Source organism: Emydura macquarii, unplaced genomic scaffold (genome assembly GCF_026122565.2).
Source record: "Emydura macquarii macquarii isolate MOO-44397 ecotype Brisbane River unplaced genomic scaffold, CSIRO-AGI_Emac_v2 contig_587, whole genome shotgun sequence".
Taxonomy (NCBI): domain Eukaryota; kingdom Metazoa; phylum Chordata; order Testudines; family Chelidae; genus Emydura; species Emydura macquarii.
In genome coordinates, this window is record NW_027130724.1 from 16,794,533 (window position 1) to 16,815,571 (window position 21,039).

A 21,039-nucleotide genomic window follows, 5' to 3' on the forward strand; every position below is an offset into this window, starting at 1 on the left:
AAGGAGAAGTCTGTTGCAGAATATTAGGGAAATTAAAATATTTGTGTGTGAGAGAGTGTGTGTTAAAACAAATTAAAACAAATATACAGGAAGCGTCAACATTTAAGAATAAATACTTGATTAAATATTCAGATTAATTTAAATTTCAGTTGATATTTAGCAAATGCTGTGAAATATCAGCATCAATTATGTGATGAGGCAAATTAGTTTTAAGCCTTTATGTTGAGATAGTTACTTGGTTGCAATTTGTGTTCATGCTCCATTTATTTGAGCTATTTTATAATTGTGCGTACTTTCACTATGCAGTTGATTCTCCTTCCTGTATTTATCTTGTGTATAGCAGATGTTATTTTAGCTTTTTAGTCTTCAACAGTGGGGAGATATGGAGGATACTTGCTTTTGGAGAAGGGAAAAATCGCCTGTTTCTAAATGGAATTCTCTGAAGGTAGTATCCTCCATTGATCCACAGATGATGATGATGGTTCAGTAGGCTTAGGTAAAAGGCAATAAGAGGGAGAGATAAAGAGGTTCACACATGCGCTAATAGGGCTTGTGGAAGGGAATGTAAAACTTTTTAGACCTTGCTAGTCAGCTCCTGAGGGATCTTGCAGCAGGCGACACTACCCAAGATAGGGGATCTAAGGAGGATACTACCTTCAAAGAACTCTAGTTAGAGGTAAGTGATTTTCCATTACTTTTGAAAGAGAGAGACTATGGATGTACAAGATATAAGAAAGGTTATTGTATAGCATGTCAAGAAAAGTTTATTATGCCACTGTTTGCTGGAGAGTACTACATAAAGAGTTTAAATATGTGAAATTTCATGTTATATTTTTGCAAATAGGACTATTGGAGAACTTCCTAGATTTAAGGATAATTACACTTCCTTTATGCCTTCTTTTCTAATCAAAATAGAATTTAAAAATATTCTAAATTTTTCTGTCTTCAATTTGATATTGTCCTTAAGATTTACAATTTGAAGAAACTTTATTTTCTTTGTTTTCTGATTTATTTTTCTTTCTTTGGTTCATTTCATGTAGTATAGCTTTAAAGTTATTAATGCATAATTAGGGGACTAGGATTTTGTTAGCATATGCTCCAAGACCATCTGAGTCAGTTTAATAACTATGCTTTGTTCAGGGGCTTAATTTTTAAAAATCATCTACATATAGTTTATAAAGAATTGACATAGATCTGAGATCTCAAGAACTAGTTCTGTTGCGATATAGGCCTAATGGTTATCTGACTTATGATTTAGATATTGAAGAAAACCATAGACAGACAGTGGAAAACATAAAGTCACCTATGTTACAATATTCAAGTTAGAAGTGCATTTTCTGTTGATGCAAATGGCTACATGGATAACAGCACGAGACAGTGAAATTATCTGGCGATCAATAGAATGGTATAAAGTAGTGTTTTTGAACCTGGGGGTTGCAAGCAGGGCCAACGTAAGAGGGTAGGAAGCAGGGCAATTGCCTGTGGGCCCTGCAAAGCTAATTTATGTTTAAGCCCCGAAGCTGTGCAGGGCCAAAGCCCTGACCTTAAGGTTACAGAGGGTTGCGATTTTGTGTGATGGGAGGATCACAATTATTTTTAAACCCAAAGGGAGGCACCAGCATGAAAAGGTTGAGAAACACTAATAAAGAGGAGATGAAAGAAGATTTGGTATTGAGGCTGAATTACTCTTTCAGCCCTAGGGTTGGCACACTAGGAGGAGGTCAGTAGGTAATAACATAAGATTCTCCATACTGTTTTCCCAGCAGACCTAGTCCTGATAGGTATTTAAATCCTTTGATTTTAGTGGGTGTTGTAAGTGTTCAGCACTTTTGGATCTTGATTCCTCTTTTGAGACTGCAGACAAGGGTATTGTGATGTCAGCATCTGTCTATGGAACATGTATTTAGACCATCAGCTCATTTTATATAAGCACAAACAGCTATTCAGTTTTAATGACATTGCCATTACTGACCTGGCTTGGATTTTAAGCAATGATCTATAAATAAAGGGATAAGTATCCGATTACCCACCCTCTGAGCTTTCCAGTTCACTTTCCATTGTATCTTTAGGTTAGCAAGCTCTTGTCTTTTAACTGCTAGTGTAATTTTGGGACATTAATTAGCAAACATAGATTCAAGAAAAAATTGGAAGCCAAATGGAATTTTTATTGATTTTTAGATCCATGAAATCATACCTATATACACAGATTGGCTTTCCCCTCAGATTAGTATTTGTAACTCTTCAAGGGCCCTTTTGCTTCTTTTCTGCTTACATCTGCAATTTAACTGTTTATAAAGATTCTGCTTCTCATGTTCATAGATCTAAACAAATATTTACAGTAATCTTAAACCAGTGACCATCAGATCCGTAATGACACTTTTTGAAAAATAACTTATTCCAAGTGCCTTTCTATCAGGCGATAACGAGATTGGACTGTTTATTACAATAATTAACATGTGAAATACTGTGGTATTCAGTACCATAAAACAGCAAGCAGCAATAGCTTGGGATGAAATAGACTACTTGAAAACTTTAAAATATTTTGATTTTCTTGATATAACAAATTACGGTGTTCATGGTATCAATTTTTTAATGTTTGAAATGCATAATAGCCACAAGACTAGATAATATTTCTTGTTATTGAAAGTAGGGAGTCCTGTGATGTGACCCATGTGGTGGACCACACAGAGCCAAAGTTATATCAATAGTTAATTTTGTTGAGTAAATGAATTATAACAGAGTAAGAGAGGAGACTGGTCAATACAGTACTAAATGCAGTTGAGAATATTTATACTAATCATAAGAGGTAATTTTGATATAAAGACTACATAGTGGAAAATTAGAAGAAATGTAAAACTTAGTATATTATACATGCAGAACATCAGCAGTATTTATATATGTGATACACGTTGAAAACACGGTACATATAATAAAAATTAAGAGAAATAGTGAAGTTATTAAATAATTTCAATAAACCATAGGTCAAAGTGCACCTCACTATATATTCCTGTGGTAAGCAATTAAATCATTAATAAGAATACATTACCGTTCATGAAATTTCATTCAACTTCTGGAGGTCCATAGGAGCATCTCCTCTTTTTTTCCATAACCATATATTATAGTATGGTTCCTTGTTGACTGGCACATCATACCGAGTCTACATAAACTTTACATAATCACTTATGTCCATCATTCACATGTCATTTATTTGTTGATGAATTAATTGCAACATTTTTCTTTTATATTGTGAATATATTTTTATATAGAATGTAGCTTGTCTCGTACATAATAAACAGCAATTACTAGAATGAAACAATTAGTACCACAGATTTTTTTTGTACCTTATGGAGAAATTAGATAAGATTCCTGACTGGCATTTATTCTGTAAGAGGTATCTCCAGAGGCCATGTTTTTGTTGTCTTCTGAGTTTGATATTTGACATGCTGGCTCTTGACTTGCTTTGCTTTAGTTTAATTTTGTTTTGAATTGTTAAACTATTAGCCAAAGTCCAAAAACTCAACGGTCAAAACACAGCAATCTCTTTTTAAATGAAGACTTAGTTTATTTACCATCTACTTAGTTTAGTCTGCTACATTTTGAATGTAACTTCCTGCATTTAGTAAATAATCTCCCAGTATGTTAACATTTTGTTGCCTTTAGATTAAAAACACTCTGCAGTATTTAGAAAGTAAATATATAGACAGTTCACTTTAGGCTCACTAAAAAGTTTTGACAGAGTTGTGATTCTCTTTTAGGATTATTAAGAGGTGATATTTTTCCTTTCTGTTTGGGTACAAAAACAGTGTAGGACGGTGACAGCTAACTTTCTCTGTGCAATCTCTTTGAAGTTTGGCACATTTCTCATTTGTGAGAGACATTGTCGACTGGATAACAGTCCTTTTCTAAAGAGTCTCTCTTACAATAACAAAACTTCTGTTTACATGGAAAAAGCAGGGGGCTATAAAACCTTTGTTTTGTTATTTGTTCTTAGTGCTTCCCTGAGTTCTCAGAAAAGAAATGGAGGGAGAAGGGATGAATTTGGAGGCTTTTTGAAGACCTTCCCATATCCTTGATCTCCTCCCAAAGTGGGATCCATCAAACAACATGATTTAGATAGTAATCTTATAAGCTCTGTGCCAGCCATTTTGCCAATTGGTGAGTCTTCTGCCCAACTAAGCCCCCTCTTATTTATTCAGTCTTCAGGGAACAACTGTGTTCCATCATGAGCAACAATGACTTTCAAGACATCATTATGATTTTTATTTGATCTTCTTCTCTTTAAAGTAAGCACCTAATTAGCATGCCAGTGGTATTTCTGTTTTATATTGCAGATACCTGCAAGTGAGCAGATAACTCTGGAGTACCATCTGGAGTTTATAAACCCAGTCTATCTGCTTTCAAACTAACTGGGTAAAGGTTTTAACCTTTTGTAACTCCGGGTAAAAATCTTTCATTGAACTGCTTTAAAATTAATAGATTTTTTTTTAAAAGTGGATTTTGTTCTCTCAGATTTCTTTACAAGTATGCACAATTTATTCCCTCCTTAACATGGTTGAAAAAAGGAGAAAAATTATCGGCTAATTGTTTTAACTTCCCAGCTATACCGAGACTCTAGATAGAAATCACTATAACTCATATTTAAAGGAGGATTAGTAACTCATGACTATTTTTGTTTACAATCTCATATGGTTGTGTGCTAATAAGCAGAACATATCCCTGTAAGATAGCCATTGTGTTTCTCATTGCATTGGGAATAGACATTCAGTACTTGTTTTAAATGGAAGAAAAAATGATAGATTTATTCTAGAGCAGCTTTAGAGTCCTCTGGTAGACTGAGACACAACCACCTCCACAAAGGACATTGAGGAGCCAAATAGCTCTTTTTCTTCTGTATGTGCTTGGAATAATGTAATATGATGGGAGAAAGTACTGTCCCTGAAGGGAAAGAGCAAGCCATTTGTAAATTGTGGGGATAAGGATGTGGGACTGATGGCTTAACCAAAGCAAAGTAAGGAATAAGATCAATTATGCAGCAGCTGATTGAACAGAAGTGATGACATGTGATGTGCAAGATAACAGGGATATATTTCATTTTAGATTGTATGCAAAAAACTAGGACCTGATGGACCATCAAATTGCTGAATGAAATATAATTAATAGTACTGTGTTGTCGTTCATGATTTGACTGCTTACCCTGGGGCAGGGCAGAAAGGTTGGCTTCATTTGATGTTTTCCTGACCTTTGTTTCTGTGGCTTTTTGTATCATGCTTCTAGAGTTCTATAATTGAAATTGTCTTTGTGTGAATATTTCAATGGTTGCATTACGTATTCTGTATTTGCAATCTAAGTATAAATATACTGTTCTAAATGACATACATACAAAGTAAACATTCTTAAAAAGCAGGTAAAATCTTTTTTTATTAGGAAGAAGCATTGCATGCGTTCATTCAGCCTGAGATTCTTGATGGCCCTAATCAGTATTTCTGCGAACGCTGCAAGAAGAAATGTGATGCAAGAAAGGTAACACTTATCATTTTTGCAACACTACATTGGTTAGTGTGTTTATATATCTGTAACATAATCTTGCCCATTGGATATTGTGGGTTTTTTTTTTCTTTATTTAGGGCCTGCGGTTTTTGCATTTTCCATATCTGCTGACCTTACAGCTGAAGAGATTTGACTTTGATTACACCACTATGCACAGGATTAAACTTAATGATCGCATGACTTTTCCTGAAGAGCTAGACATGAGCACATTCATTGATGTTGAAGATGAGGTAAAGACCAGTATATAGTCTCTTTCTGAGAACAATCTTTCTCTAGCATCTCTAAAATCTAGCATCACTAAGGCAGTGGTTTTCAACCTGTGGTCTGTGACCCCCTACGTGTCCTCAGACTATGTTTAAGACTTCCAAAGGAGTCTGCATTTCCATTTGAAGTTTTTTAGGGATCTGCAAATGAAAAAAGGTTGAAAACCACTGCATTAGGGAAAGCATCATGGCCAATGTTTTTTGAAAACAGATTCCAGTTAGGTTCCTAAATTCTTATTAAGGTATCAGAAAAATGCCTGATTTTCACAAATGCTGAATGCCAACAGCATACCTTAATTTCATTGGGAATTACTGAGTGATAAATACTTTTGAAAATAAAAGCACTCTTTTGGATCCCTTAATAAGGATTTAGGAACTTAAATTTGGTCACTTAGCATCAAACATCACAGCCCATATTTCTTTGTTTCTGTGGATTTTTGGAATTAAAATGTATTTATAAGTGGGGCCTTCTGTTAGCGCTCTATACTGTTATGTAAGGTACCTGGGTTTAATTTCCAGATCTGTTATATTTCTTCCTCCATCTTGTTAGAAGCTGGGAAAAGTACACTTGGCATTAAGCATAATTCACTCTCTGGAAATTGACTGTTTGTGTTTCTAAACAGTAAGAACTTGGCTTGGTGGTTCTGAAAGCCACCGCCTCCTTATTTAGGAAGATGGTGGCTTTGATACATGGCTTTTGGGCTGGGAGAATCATACAGCGAAGGGCATCTGCAGAGGCATTTTCATGGGCATGTGAATACTCTGTATCTTGGATATTTCTCAGAATATCTGTTCTCATCTCGCTTTCTCACCCACGTTTTAAAAAATGTACTTGTTAAACATTTACAACATCAGACTTAAATGTCACAATTTTATTTCTTTGTCTGACTAGTGGCGCTGAGATTTCATGAGCTGTATAGCGCAAAAGAGTTAGATCCAAAATTAGATTTTTCATTTCTGTAAAATGGACATTTTTCTTACCTACCCCACAAAAATGGTGTTGGTTGATTGTTTCTGCAGTGCTTTGAAAAGAGAGAGTGCTGTTAAACTGCTAAGTAGTAGATTTGAAACCTTGTAAATTGTACACAAATATTTAATATATTTCACATGAGATCATATTATTGTACCAGGTCTGTGTCTGTCAAGTGCAGTTGGTAAGTTAAGCTTAGCCTTAAAAAGATAAATATTTATTTTTGTAACATGCCTCAATATAGTATTTTACATTTCTTTTGCATCTGTAGACTGAGGGCACCCAGAATCAGCTGTTAATTTCTCAGTTTGCACATGAGGAAAGTGACTGAGGGTATGTCTATCCAGCAAAATAAAACCTGCGGCTGGCCCGAGCCTGGAAGTCTACAGAGTAATGAAACAGCCTTGTAAGCCCAAGTCTGCTGGCGTGGGCCAACCATGAATTTTTCTTTGCTGGGTAGTCATACCCTTAATGTCATAGCATTGAAAGATCCTATTATAAATTGGTCTAACCAAACCTAGTCTAGCAATATTGTTTGCTTTCCTGACCTGCTCTTTAGTAATGTCTTTAATAGCTTACTCTTTTAATTTAAAAAAATGTTAAATCTATATATAATTAGTTTCTTCAGGAAAGCATGTCCATTAATCCTCACAAGCTGCATTCTTCCATAAAACATTTGCAGATTTCTGGCATGATTGGTCTCAAGAAGACAAACTTCCCAACATTCCTGTCATAAATTTTATCTCTGCAGGAAAAACAAGTGACAGTTGTGTGCCTCTCTTGACTTAGTATTTTTTTTCAAGATTTCTCCCTTAAATTCCATCTGTATTCCACAATTTTTTTTCAGCTCATGTTAATGTTCAGTCACAAAGCTACTCTCTCCAAAGCTGAGAGTTACCCAAGTTGTAGGTAGCTATGAAATGATGCAGAACAGAGAAGGTGAAATAGTCCTGCTTGCAGAAACATTTTGAAACGTTTACCTGTTTACATTTGAGGGAATGATTTTATTCTCTCTTCGAGTGATTACTCATATGCATTCCAATTTAGGTGTGTGCGCACCCTGTGCACAGATTCCCGGAACTTTTTTCCCTTAGCAAGCCCGCAGGGCCGGGCAGCGCCCCCTGGAGTGCAGCGCTCATGTCGCGGTGTATAGGGCGCTCCGGCCCTGCGGGTCCCCAGTTCCTTCTTTCCGCTTCTGACGGTTGCTGGAACTTCTGCCCCTTGCTATTGCAAGCAGCAGTCCTTAGCCTCTTCGCTCTCGTTAGAGCTCTAGATTTGTTAGTTAGTTTTTTGTTACTCAAAAACAGTTAATTAGTAGTAGTTGTACTGTCAGGTGCCCTTAGGGGCTTCTGCAGGAGCCACGCCGGGCTCCTCTGGCTTCAAGAGCTGTTCCATGTGCTCCAAGCAATTCGCAGTGAGTGATCCTCATGAACGCTGCCTCCGTTGTCTCGGAGAGCAGCACCGCAAAGAAAAATGCAGGATCTGCAAATCCTTCAAGCCTCGTACCCAAAAAGAAAGGGATGCAAGATTGAAGGCGCTGCTCATGGAGTCTGCGCTCCGTCCGGCATCCGAGCCATTGAGATCCCCGGCACCGAGTGGACGCTTGGTGCAAAGCGCACTGCCGGCACCGACATTGGCGCCGAAGAAGACGAAGCAGTCCGGCACCGCCTCCATGGACTCCTCCCTGCAACCAGCGAAGCAGGGAGAAGGTCAGGAGACACCTCAGCCACCTGCCGTGGAGGTTCCTCCGGCACGGGTGTCTCCTCGTAGGAGCCTCTCCCGACTCCTGGGGTTGGGGGAGTGCCCCTGCAAGGGCCGTCGATGCCGGAGGCATTCGTTGCGGCAAGCGCCCTCATGGCCTTGCCCACGCCTCCGTCTCCCCCTCGGCTGAGGGGCGTGGGACTTGCGTCTCAGGGCAAACCTGCGCTGGGTAGCCCCGGTGGGTGGAGGAAGCAATGCTCCAAATCCTCACCCAGACGGCCACGGAGGGTAGAGAGTGCATCCCCTCCGAGCTCCGACTCATGGTCATCGAGTACCGCGGCACCGGGGGCGGTCAAGAGGCCCTAAGAGCCAGCGCAGGAGTGTCAGCACGAACTCCGACACCACCCACAGCTCGGGCTCAAGCTCTCCGGTGCGGGGGATGTCGCGGCACTGCAACCGTTCGCCAGTAGGCAGTCTGGTGGCACTGAGCAGCGATGTCCTGGAGGCTCCCCTCGCCTTGGCACCAACTGCAGTGGCACCGTCAATTCTGGCACCGACTGCAGTACAGATGATGCCGGGACTGATAACGATGCCGGCTTCTACAGCGGCGTCACACGTCTACCTGGTGTGGTCCACACCATCGATGCCCCCAGCTCCATTGGGGACCCAGGCACTGATGGGCCAGATCTTGGCGCCTCCAGGATTTCCGGCACCAGCACTGCCGGCACCAATGTATTCGGCAGCACCAGCACTGATGTATTCGACATCGAGGCTACCAGCACCGACAGCCTCAGCACCAGGCTTCGCAGCACCGGGAAAACCAGCGCGTTCCCGTTCAGCCTCAATGGCATGCAGCCACAGAAGCCGTCACTCCCGATCTCATAGTGGGAAGATGGCTACAAACGGTCGGGGCGCAGACGCAGGAGGTCCACCAGTTCTTCCACTCGGTCCTCCTCTAGAAAGCACCGGTCCTCCTCCTCTTCCCGGAGCCGCTCCCTGCCGAAAGGTCGCAAGAGACGGTCTGCGGGCTCAGGCCACAAGGGCCACCATGTGGACACCCAGCAGTTACCTATGCCAGGGTGGCCGCAAGGACTATGGCATTGGCTGTACTGGGGGCCTTGGACCACTCAGCCGGGACAGGGTGCTGAGTCGCTCCACTCTGGTGTGGTGCAGCTTCCACCTCCCGCAACACAGCTGCCTCCACAAATCCCCTCTGATAGGGAGTCAGACCCAGAGGAAGGTCCCTCCACAGGGCCCATCCCCTTCATCCCCGGATGACGGGACCTCCAGGGACCATAAGACGCCCCTTTTTGATTTCCAGGCGCACCAAGATCTCCTTAAGTGGGTAGCTACCAACTTGGGGTTACCGCTTAAGGAGATGTTGGAGGAGGATGATCCCCTCTTTGGCCCTTTGGGGTCCTCAAGCCCTTCTCAAGTGGCCCTTCCCGTCCACGAGAGGGTAATGAAAATTGTTAAGGCCCTTTGGCAAACACCTTCCTCTGTTCCCCCAACATTGAAGGGAACAGAAAGGAAGTATTATGTGAGTTTCTGTATAATCATCCCCTCCCAGGAACTCTAGTTGTGGATGCGGCTAACCAGAGAGATCGTCAAGGGGGTCAGGGGAGGACCCCCAAGGATAAGGAGGGGAAGAAATTAGATCTCTTCGGCCGCAAAGTTTATTCGACAGCTGCTTTACAATTAAGGGTGGCAAATCATCAGGCCCTCCAGGGGCAAGACAACCAGAACCTGTGGGTCTCGATGCAGCGTCTGATCTCCGCGCTTTCCCCTGATCAAGCTGCAGACCTGGCCACGTTGGCACAGGAGGGAGAGACAGTGGCCCAAGCAGCTCTCCAGTCCGCCAGTTATGCGGCGGATACCGCAGGCAGGGCGATGGCATCCGCCATCGTCATGTGCCGCTGTTCCTGGCTGCAAGCATCAGGGTTGTCGGTAGAGGTCCAGCAAGCCATCCAGGACCTCCCCTTTGAAGGTTCTGGCCTCTTTTCGGAGAGGACGGATGATAAATTGCATGCCCTCAAAGACTCGAGGGCTACCCTGAGGTCCTTAGGGCTATACACCCCTCAAGTGTCGAGACGCCAGTCTCGCCCCCAGCCACAAAGGCAGCCACCTCCCCTGCCAAGACCAGCCCCTCGGGCCGCTCAGCAAAAGAGGGGGCGGGAGCGCTTTAGAGGGCCTAACCGCCGTGAACGGCAGGGCTCTTCAGTACGGGCACAGCATGGCGGCAAAACCGGAAGTGGTAACGGTAATAAACGCTTTTGACATCGACTAAGAGGGTGGCAGTTTTCCTTTTCCCCAGGAGCCTGACCGAGCCTTTGAAAGCAGGCTTTCGGCCTTGGAAAGCAGTCACTACGGACCGTTGGGTCCTGGGGGTGGTTCTCAGGGGCTATGCCTTCCAACCCACTTCTTTTCCCCCAGTCGCCCCTCCCACCCTGTCCCCTCTCAGGGACCCTGCACATAAGCAACTCCTCATACAGGAGGTCCACTCACTCCTGAAGCTCGGTGCGATCGAGGAGGTCCCGTGGGTGGAAAGGGGAAGGGGATTTTACTCTAGATACTTCCTGATCCCCAAGGCCAAAGGCGGCCTGAGATCGATCCTGGACCTCCATTGTCTGAATAGATATATCAGACGTATCAGGTTCTGTATGGTTTCCCTAGCCTCCATAATTCCGGCCCTAGGTCCAGGGGACTGGTATGCTGCCCTCGATTTAAAGGACGCCTACTTCCACATCTCCATTTTACCAGGGCATAGGAGGTTCCTGAGATTCACGATAGAGGGAGGCCACTACCAATTTGCGGACCTCCCATTTGGCCTCTCCTCAGCCCCGAGGGTCTTCACCAAGTGTATGGCTGTAGTGGCGGCCTACTTGCGCCGCAAGGGGGTACAGATCTTCCCCTACCTGGATGACTGGCTCATCAAGGGCAGATCCAGGAATCACGTGCAGAACAGCCTGGAGCTGGCTTGTGCCACATGCACCAGACTGGGGCTGTTCATCAATGAGCAAAAGTCCACAGTCGCCCCGGTGCAGCGCATTGACTTTATAGGGGCTACCCTGGACGCCGTACAGGCCAGAGCCTTCCTGCCACGACCACGTTTCAAGGCAATAGGATCCATTATCGCAGAGCTGCATAGGTCCCCCATGACGACAGCCAGGCACTGCCTACAGCTGTTGGGACATATGGCAGCCTCTACTTACTTGGTAAGGCTGGCTCGTCTCAAGCTAAGGCCCTTACAGGCATGGTTAGCTTCAGTCTATGTACCCTCCAGTCACTTACTGACCAAGGTGGTCACGGTTCCCCAACAGGTGCTGTTCTCCCTCCGTTGGTGGAGGATCCCGAGGGAGGTGCTCAAGGGAGTCCCGTTCAGAGACCTGGCTCCGTCCGTGACCCTTATCACGGACACCTCGGATGTGGGATGGGGAGCCCACATCAGCAGCGACCTGGGCACCCAAGGGTTATGGTCACCGATGGAGAGAGCTCTACATATCAACGTTCGCGAGCTCAGAGCAGTCGGTTTGGCCTGAAAGACCTTCCTCAGATCCCTGAAGGGCAGGGGGGGGGGTACGGGTCCTCACAGACAATATCACAGCCATGTTCTACATGAACAGGCAGGGGGGAGCGCGTTCCTCGGCCTTGTGCCAGGAGGCTACACGTCTATGGGAATTTGCCTCTCACCTCCCGGGGAACAGGAACGATGAGGCGGACCACCTCAGCAGGTCGTTCTCACCCAGACACGAGTGGTTGCTACGCCAGGAGGTAGCGGCTTCAATCTTCTGAGAGTGGGGTGTTCCCCATCTGGACCTGTTCGTGTCGTCTTGGAACAGGAAGTGCCTGAAATACTGCTCGCTCCGAGATCGCAAGCCGGGCTCCCTGTCTGATGGGTTCCTAATAGAATGGGTGGGGGGCCTGATGTATGCATTTCCCCCCATTCCGCTCCTCCCTCAAGTCCTTCTCAAGATCAAGAGGGACAGGGCGGATATCATCCTGATTGCCCCAGCGTGGCCGAGACAGTACTGGTACAGTACGCTGCTCAACCTATCCATCGCTACACCGATCATGCTCCCCAGGTGATATGACCTGCTCTCCCAGGACCAGGGGTGCCTGCTGCACCCGGACCTGGACTCCCTCCATCTGACAGCATGGAGACTCTCTGGCTGACAGAGGGAGAAAGAGCCTGCTCCTTCCAGGTTCAGCAGATTCTGTTGGGTAGCAGAAAACCTTCCACACAGGTTACATACCGGGCTAAGTGGAGGCGCTTTACGGGTTGGGCAGAGGCCAAGGGTATCACGCCAACCTGCTCGCCAATACAGGCGATTCTGGAATACCTGCTGCATCTTAAACTCCAAGGCCTAGCTTTGGCCTCCCTGAAGGTACACCTGGCGGCTATCTCAGCTTTTCACCAGCCGTTGGAAGGGCGGTCGCTGTTTTCCCACCCCATGTCGGTCAGATTCCTGAAAGGGGTGGAGAGGGTGTTTCCACAGGTTCGGGATCCAATCCCCCCCCGGGATTTAAACCTGGTCCTCACCATGTTGACAGGACCCCCCTTTGAGCCCATGGCTACATGCTCCCTGCTCCTCCTCTCTTGGAAGGTAGTATTCCTGGTGGCCATTACTTCGGCCAGGAGGGTCTCTGAGATAAGGGCATTAACATCGGAGCCCCCCATACAGTTTTTTACAAGGATAAGGTCAGGATGAGGCCCCACCCGGCCTTCCTTCCCAAAGTGGTGTCCCAATTCCACTGTAACCAAGATATTTTCCTCCCTGTGTTTTTCCCAAAACCGCATGGTTCGGAAGAGGAACGGAGATGGCATTCACTGGATGTCAGGCAGGCCCTGGCACACTACGTGGAGAGAACCAGACCCTTCCGCAAATCGACACAGCTGTTCGTAGCAGTGGCAGACCAGATGAACGGCTCTCCCATCTCCACCCAGCGAATCTCTTCTTGGATCACGTCGTGTATTAAGACATGTTACGAGCAAGCGAAAGTGCCACTGCCAGGAACCGTAACGGCACATTCGACCAGGGCTCAGGCCTCATCGGCGGCCTTCCTAGAGAACGTGCCACTGCAGGACATCTGCAGGGCAGCCACCTGGTCGTCAGTCCACACTTTCATGACCCACTACGCCATTGTTCAACAAGCGAGAGACGATGCAGCTGTCAGCAGAGCCGTGCTGAGTAGAGCCGCTTGTCAGTGACTCCTACCCGCCTCCTAGGGTATGGCTATTTAATCACCTAAATTGGAATGCATATGAGCAATCACTCGAAGAGAGAAAACAAGGTTACTTACCAGTAACTGTTGTTCTTGGAGATGTGTTGCTCATATCCATTCCAAACCCACCCCCCGTCCCCGCTGTCGGAGTCGGCAGAAAGAAGGGACTGGGGACCCGCGGGGCCTGAGCACCCTATATATCGCATGAGCACAGCACTCCAGGGGGCGACACCTGGCCCTGCGGGTGTGCTAAGGAAAAAAGTTCCAGGAATCTGTGCACGGGGCGCGCACACACCTAAATTGGAATGGATATGAGCAACACATCTCGAAGAACAACAGTTACTGGTAAGTAACCCTGTTTTCATCTCCTGCATCAAGAAACACTTTACTGAACTCTGACTTGAACAGCTGGGTGAGGCCAGGTCCCTTTAAGTGGTAATGTGGCTGCTGATATCCCACAGCTGTAAGACTTCTCCATATTCAGTAAATCCAGAGCTAATGCTTTTGTGGAATTTGAATCCGAGACTATGCCTTTGGTTCACAAAGACCAAATTTATAACTTATTTGAAGAACTGAGGTGTGTTGAGATTCTTCAAGATTCATTTCTTTCTTCTGAGTCAGAATAGAATTCAACATGGTGCTAAGGGTATTGTAGAACTGGATATGTTATGGGTTGTTTTGGACGAGACTTAAAATTGAGGCAGATTCTTTTTTAAAAATCCCATGATGTTTCTGACAAGAATAAGGGTATTTACGCTAATTTTTGGCCAAATTTTGAATAGGTAATTACATTACCCATAAAGTCGTCTTGTTCTAGCTAACTAAGGTATTCTTCACATTCTTGTTTCTGAAAGTTATATAATTTTGCTAGCATCATTTTAATGACATTTACATCATATCCTAAGGTGGCTGCTTCTTGGAGATGGGTAAAGTGAAGTAATCGCTTTCAAGTGAACTGTAAGACAGTTTCTACTTCTATGAAGCATTTATATTGCAAGAGATGCTATATATAAACAATTCAGTGTGTCACTGAACACTGTTGGTGAGCGGAAAGATGACTAATCTGGGAGGATGGAGCTTGAACCAGAAAATACCAGCAGTGATGTTTTCCTCAAAGGAAATTTCCAAACTAGAAGACTTCTCCAGAGAGAGAATTTAAAAAACTGGTTGGCACAAAGTAAATCTTACCACCTCTCATATGCGTTCCCATTTTTAATCTCATAACACCACCGTTCTGGCCAAAGGCTCATTTTCCATTATGGAGAAAATAATATTGAGAGTTCTGTTCAGACACTGCCCACCAAACAAGACATTATAAATGGATCTGTTAGCTTATCAGAATCTAGCTGCTTCTTTTGTCGTGGCTAGTGAAAGGAAGGCTAAAAGGAAAAGTTTCTCTACAATCAACATAAATGGGTCATTTGAAAGAAACATTAAAATATTAATTTTGAATTTGAAATGAATTCAGCTGCTAATGTATGGAATAAAACAAACAGTCCTTAAGTTTGTTTCAGATATGTTGGGGTTTTGGTTTTTGGAGTTTTTTTGTTTCTTTTTTTGCCCAGTGGAATTTTTCTGCTTTTTCCTAAATTTGTTAAAGGGCAGATGCAGCAGTGTACTAGATTTACACAAGTCTCAACATCAAGATAGTCATATAACAAGATCTTAGTGTAGATAACTGATGAATCAGCTAAGATATAAAGATGCCCCAGGTAGCAACAAAATTTTAGAGCTGAAGAACTTCACAGATCATCATTTTGTGTCTGAGACCCATCTCTGTTGTCTTCTTTATGGCCTTTCTGCTGGGTTATTGCCTCATCTGCTGAGATTTCTGAGTTTGGATCTTCATTAATAGATTATCAATATTGTGCATTCCACAGTTTATAGTGGTTTTTATTTCCTGCAGTTTATAAAATGAATATAATTTTCTACTGGACATACCAACTGTGGCCAAATTTCATAAGAGACTGTATTAGAGTAAGCTGGAAGTAGTGTTTAAAATTAACCTTAAAAGGGGATGGAGTTGAAATCTGTTTTATTGCACCCACTATGAAGGACACCCAGCCTCAGTCTTCAATAGTAAAAAGGATAAAATGTTGCATATCGAAGTCTTGAAATGCAAAAATACTGTGTCTAAGCCTAAAGATTACTTTGTGAGAAGAATGACTTGGAGGTCAAAAGACTGTTGCTTTCAGCAGGTGAATATGGGGAGTAGCTGTAGACTTGCAAAACTCTACAAATTGGACTTGTCTTCTCTAGATGCAAACTTTCGGAAGCGAGTCCTTCAAAGCAATAATGAAAAAACAAGCACTTGAAAAATAATATTCAAAAGCAGATTGTTCTTGGTTGCATATTTGAGTGCATTTTCTTTTGGTGATATGGTGTGGATGGTACTGAAGTCACAACCAGTTTTTATTATTGTTCTCTTTATTAATTACATTCCCCTTTTGAGGATTAGTAAGCACGCTTCACCGGAAAAGCAAGCAAAACAAACTTTCCATTTATGTTTTTTTATTTTAAGTGTTACAGAACTCTTAAAAAAAAAAACCTACATACTGTATCTTTACAGTTTCTGTTCAGGAAAAACTTCATGGACATAACTTTGATACCTCTATTTTAAGATTATCTAGGTAATTTAATTTTTTTTTCAAAAGAAAGTCTCCCAAAATTAACTTTTCTCCTGGAATCCATTGGAACGTTGTTGGTACCCTATATCAACATAACTTAGTAGTCAACATAATAATAAAAAGTTACATTTGTTTCAGTTTTCAATACCTAACATCTTCCTCAGATTTATCATATGTAAAACATGGAGAGTACTGTACCCTACTTCACAGAGAAAATTATTTGTAAAATGCTTTGAAATTTGCAGGTGGAAGGCTCTATAGAATTGCACAGTATTATTTATGTTGATAATTCATTGCCTCTTGTTACATGTATGTGTCATATTATTTTTATCTACTTTATAAAACTGATATTTATGGTTTATTTTTAAGAAGTCGCCTCAAACTGAGAGTTGCACTGATAGTGGAGCAGAGAATGAAGGCAGCTGTCACAGTGATCAGATGAGCAATGATTTTTCTAATGATGATGGTGTTGATGAAGGAATCTGCCTTGAAAGCAATAGTGGTGCTGAAAGGATTTCAAAAGTTGGCATTGAAAAGGTACTTTAAAAAAAAAAAAAAAAGTATGTGGATACAACCTTAGTATGTTGTCCAGGTAAATGGTGTTTTAAAAGCAGTTACATTTCTTTGCTCTTGTTCTAAAATTTAAGCCCACAGAGTGGCAAAGAACACAACAGGCTTGGAGAATTTCCCCATTCTGAGGGAATACTCATCTGGCCAGATTTTAGGATTTCCTGCTTTGATGTGGCAGAAAGCGCTCAAAAACAGAAGGTAGTTCTTATTCATGGCCAGCACTTCCATGCAGAGGTAAACTGTCAAATCCCTTGGCACTATGCAAATGTATTGCAGGTTAGCACAGAGGGCTAGGGGTTTTTGATTAGTCTCTGGCAGATTCCACTGTATGCGAGTCAGACTTTTGGAGCAGAAGACTATTATAGCTAGTTTGTTCTCTCCCATATATTTCAGCATAAAATATGCTGTCATTATATCTTGGCAGAATTAATTTGTGAAGAAGCAGTTTTCCATTTGTAGCTTACAGGATCTCGGAAACAGCCACATATATCAACGCTCAAAATGGCTGACTAGTTTCCACCTGACTGCAAACACATTTCGCACGGAGGCTTATTTTAACAAAATATCATTAAGACAAAAAGCTTCCAAAATACTGGTCTCTCGAAGCTTGTTCCTTGTTCACAGTACTATCTTGAGGAGTTACATGGATGTCTAGCTAAGTACCATTAATATTGAGTTTGGCTGGAAAGGGATCTGAGATCCCTTACATCTGGTTTCAAAAGAACACCAGTGTTTTCCACTATTATGCTTTTGATATGTTTTGTGATCAGTTAGGACTTTAGACCAAGAGAGTGCATGGATATATTCTGAGTCAATATGTCTATGAATGATTAGCTTTATTATCACTTTCCTTGCTCTCTGACATGAATGACATGAATTTGAGAAAATGGAAATGTTGTGTCAGACTAGCTAAAATAGGTGAGACAGGCCTAGTAAGGTTTTGATCTGTCAGGGGCTTCCATGCCTCCTGGGAGATATTGAGTGCCTTCCAGGATGCACAATCAGAGTGAAATTTTCTTGATGTTGTTTGTGTGCGTGCAGCTACACCTACTTTGCATACATGCCACGTGATGGACTTATGTGGACTTGACCTAATTATAAGCTTTCTGTTTGGTTACTTGCATCTTGAATTGCACCCAGAATCCACTTGAATTGTACCCAGATCCAGTAGAGGTGTTAATGTAATAAAGTCTAAAGAGCTCACAGTATTAGCATGTTAGATAGCAGATGGATCAACAGAAACGAGGAAGAACAAGACAAGTAAAATTATCACTTTCTTTATAATGAGCAGTAGTTACACTACACTAGATAATAGGCTAGCTGCTTTAGTAGCTAATAGCCTAGCTATTCTCTAGTTTTTTGTAGTTACCCATAGAGAGGTGAGTTTAAGGTGGTGTTTGAATGAGGTGTTAAGGAGGTGTTTGAATGTAACAGTGTCTTTACATATTTTTATGAGAACTTCCTACCCGTTTTGCGGGCTGGGAGTTGAAGCAAGAATGTGCTTGAGTGAAAATGCAACTAAGTGTCAAAAAGACTGATAACATCTGGCAGAGCAAAGATAAAAACAGGAGAAAATCCTCGTGCGGGTTGATAACCCAGTAGTGTTTTGGAATTGATAGGTAGGGCAGGGCTAAGCCATGTAAAGACAAGTAGCATGTTACTTCAAGCAGTGAAGTGGGAGCCAGAGGAGGGATGTGAAGAAAGGATTCATATTATAGCACCAAGTCAAGATGATGATCTTAGCAGCAGTGTTTTGAATGGACTTGGGGGAGGCAAGATTGTATTTGTCAAAATCAAGTTTCTAGTAGTCAAGGTGTGAGATAATTAGGGATAGAATTCTATCAAAGATCATTCTGTGATGGGTACGTTGATGGTAATCAGTTACGTTGGTGACAACATTGAGATTGATAGCTACCTCTGAGAGGAAAAGTACTTGTAGAGAGCTCTATTTGGTACTAACACAATTGTTTCCATAGTTTTTTCATGAAACTATATGCACAAATAAGGAAAAGAAATTTTAAATAACATGCAATTTGTTAGAATGACATTACAAGCTTGCTGTTCCTTACTTTGATTTTTTTTCCTTCCCTAGAACTCTTTACTGTATGAACTCTTTTCTGTTATGGTCCATTCGGGAAGTGCTGCTGGTGGCCATTACTATGCCTGCATAAAATCTTTTAGTGATGAACAGTGGTATAGCTTCAATGATCAACATGTCAGCAAGGTAAAGTAACATTTGCTTTTTTGTTTTCCCTGTAAATAAAACAATGAGCTTGTTGTTGTTCATGATTCTCACTTTTAGTATTTAATGAAGTAATGTGCATAGTTTTGAAGTTACAGTGCACAGACTTTGAATTATTTAGTTTACATCACCTTATTTCAGCTTCTCATCATCTAGTCTCAATTTGTTCATGTATATATAATTCTTTACCTTAAATTGAATGTTAAGTGCTTTGCAAAATATTTTTATATGCAGATTGTTACATGTGAATCTTTTTAATTTTAATTTTTCATAAATTAGGTCTACTCATATTTCCAGCCACCGTCAGTACAGACTGCAGGATTTAGCCTGTTTTGTATCTGTGTCTTTTGAGGGAAGAACTCCTTCAAAATGTGGTTCTGATTTTTTTTCCCTCTTTTTTTTCTCTTTGCCTTTTTGTATTTCTGTCAGCTCAAGAAATGGAAGTAGCCATGCAAATCAAATAGCTGGGAAATAATGGTGTATTCTTCATGGTAGCACTCTACAAGCCTTCATTGTAGGCTCATTCTACATTACTTTCTGTCAGGGTGCCCTGCCAAGGATGGTTTGTTTGTTCCTCTAAGCAAGTCTGCAACCTGCAGCATGGCCAGTCATCAGTCACAGTCTCAAATATAGCAAGTTCATTGAATGCTGTTCATAATTCTCAAGAAATATGAGAGATTTCCAAATATAGGAAGTGGCAAGACTACCTGCTTCAGCTGATCAGGACATGTTATGGTTCCTCCATGCTGGTTTATCCTGTTTAATGGAAACTTTCAGTTTTTTAGGCTAAATTTGCTCTCCTGTTGTTTTACTGTCCTCCTCTTTCCACATCACCTCTATACAAAAGAAAACATAACATACTCTATATCTAAAGGCTTGGAGAAGTCTAATGTGACTATCTCTCTTTTCTTAAAGAATTGTTCCCTGGCCATAGGAGAAACGTTCATGGCCCTGGCACCGTCTCCCTTTAAAGCCTTTGAGGATGGTTATGATGAACTTCCATAAGGGATCCTAATGATTAATCATAGAATCATAGAATCATAGAATATTAGAGTTGGAAGGGACCTCAGGAGGTCATCTAGTCCAACCCCCTGCTCAAAGCAGGACTAACCTCAGCTATATCATCCCAACCAGGGCTTTGTCAAGCCTCAGCTTAAAAACCTCTAAGGATGGAGATTCCACCACCTCCCTAGGTAACCCATTCCAGTGCTTCACCACCCTCCTAGTAAAAAACTTTTTTCCTAATGTCCAACTTAGACCTCCCGCCCTGCAACTTGAGACCGTTGCTCCTTGTTCTGTCATCTGCCACCACCGAGAACAGCCTAGCCCCATCCTCCCTGGAACCCCCTTTCAGGTAGTTAAAGGCCGCTATCAAATCCCCCCTCACTCTTCTCTTTTGCAGACTAAACAAGCCCAGTTCCCTCAGCCTCTCCTCATAAGTCCTGTGCTCCAGCCCCCTAATCATTTTTGTTGCCCTCCGCTGCACTCTCTCTAACTTGTCCACATCCTTTTTGTAGTGGGGGGCCCAAAACTGGACACAATATTCTAAATGCGGCCTCACCAATGCCGACTAGAGGGGAATAATCACTTCCCGTGACCTGCTGGCAATGCCCCTCCTAATGCAGCCCAATATGCCATTAGCCTTCTTGACAACCAGGGCACACTGCTGACTCATATCCAGCTTTTTAAGTGAGGGAAAGTCTTATAAAAGGAATGGAAGTCTGTTATTAAATGTGAAGGCCTTGTCAGCTTCAGTGTTATGTCTCCTCTTTAAAATGTACAAAGCCAATTTCCTGCTTGGTTCAAGAGATAGTTCTGCCGTAATTCAAAGGTAGTGGAGTTAATTGTGTCCTGCTGGAAGGCTTCATATGCTAAATATAACTATAAATCTATGTT

At 42.5% G+C, this 21,039-nt stretch overlaps 1 protein-coding gene across 4 annotated transcripts in view; it reads left to right on the forward strand.

The window, feature by feature from the left end:
* Positions 1 to 21,039, forward strand: part of USP47 (ubiquitin specific peptidase 47) — a 113,048-nt gene that overhangs the window by 43,276 nt on the left and 48,733 nt on the right. For 3 of the 4 annotated variants that reach the window (XM_067540811.1, XM_067540815.1, XM_067540814.1), the window contains exons 9-12: positions 5,425 to 5,520; positions 5,625 to 5,777; positions 16,701 to 16,868; positions 18,994 to 19,125. In XM_067540811.1, coding sequence (XP_067396912.1) covers positions 5,425 to 5,520; positions 5,625 to 5,777; positions 16,701 to 16,868; positions 18,994 to 19,125 — 549 coding nt within the window. The remainder of the gene's footprint in view (positions 1 to 5,424; positions 5,521 to 5,624; positions 5,778 to 16,700; positions 16,869 to 18,993; positions 19,126 to 21,039) is intronic. The other variant, XM_067540813.1, reaches the window with a different exon arrangement.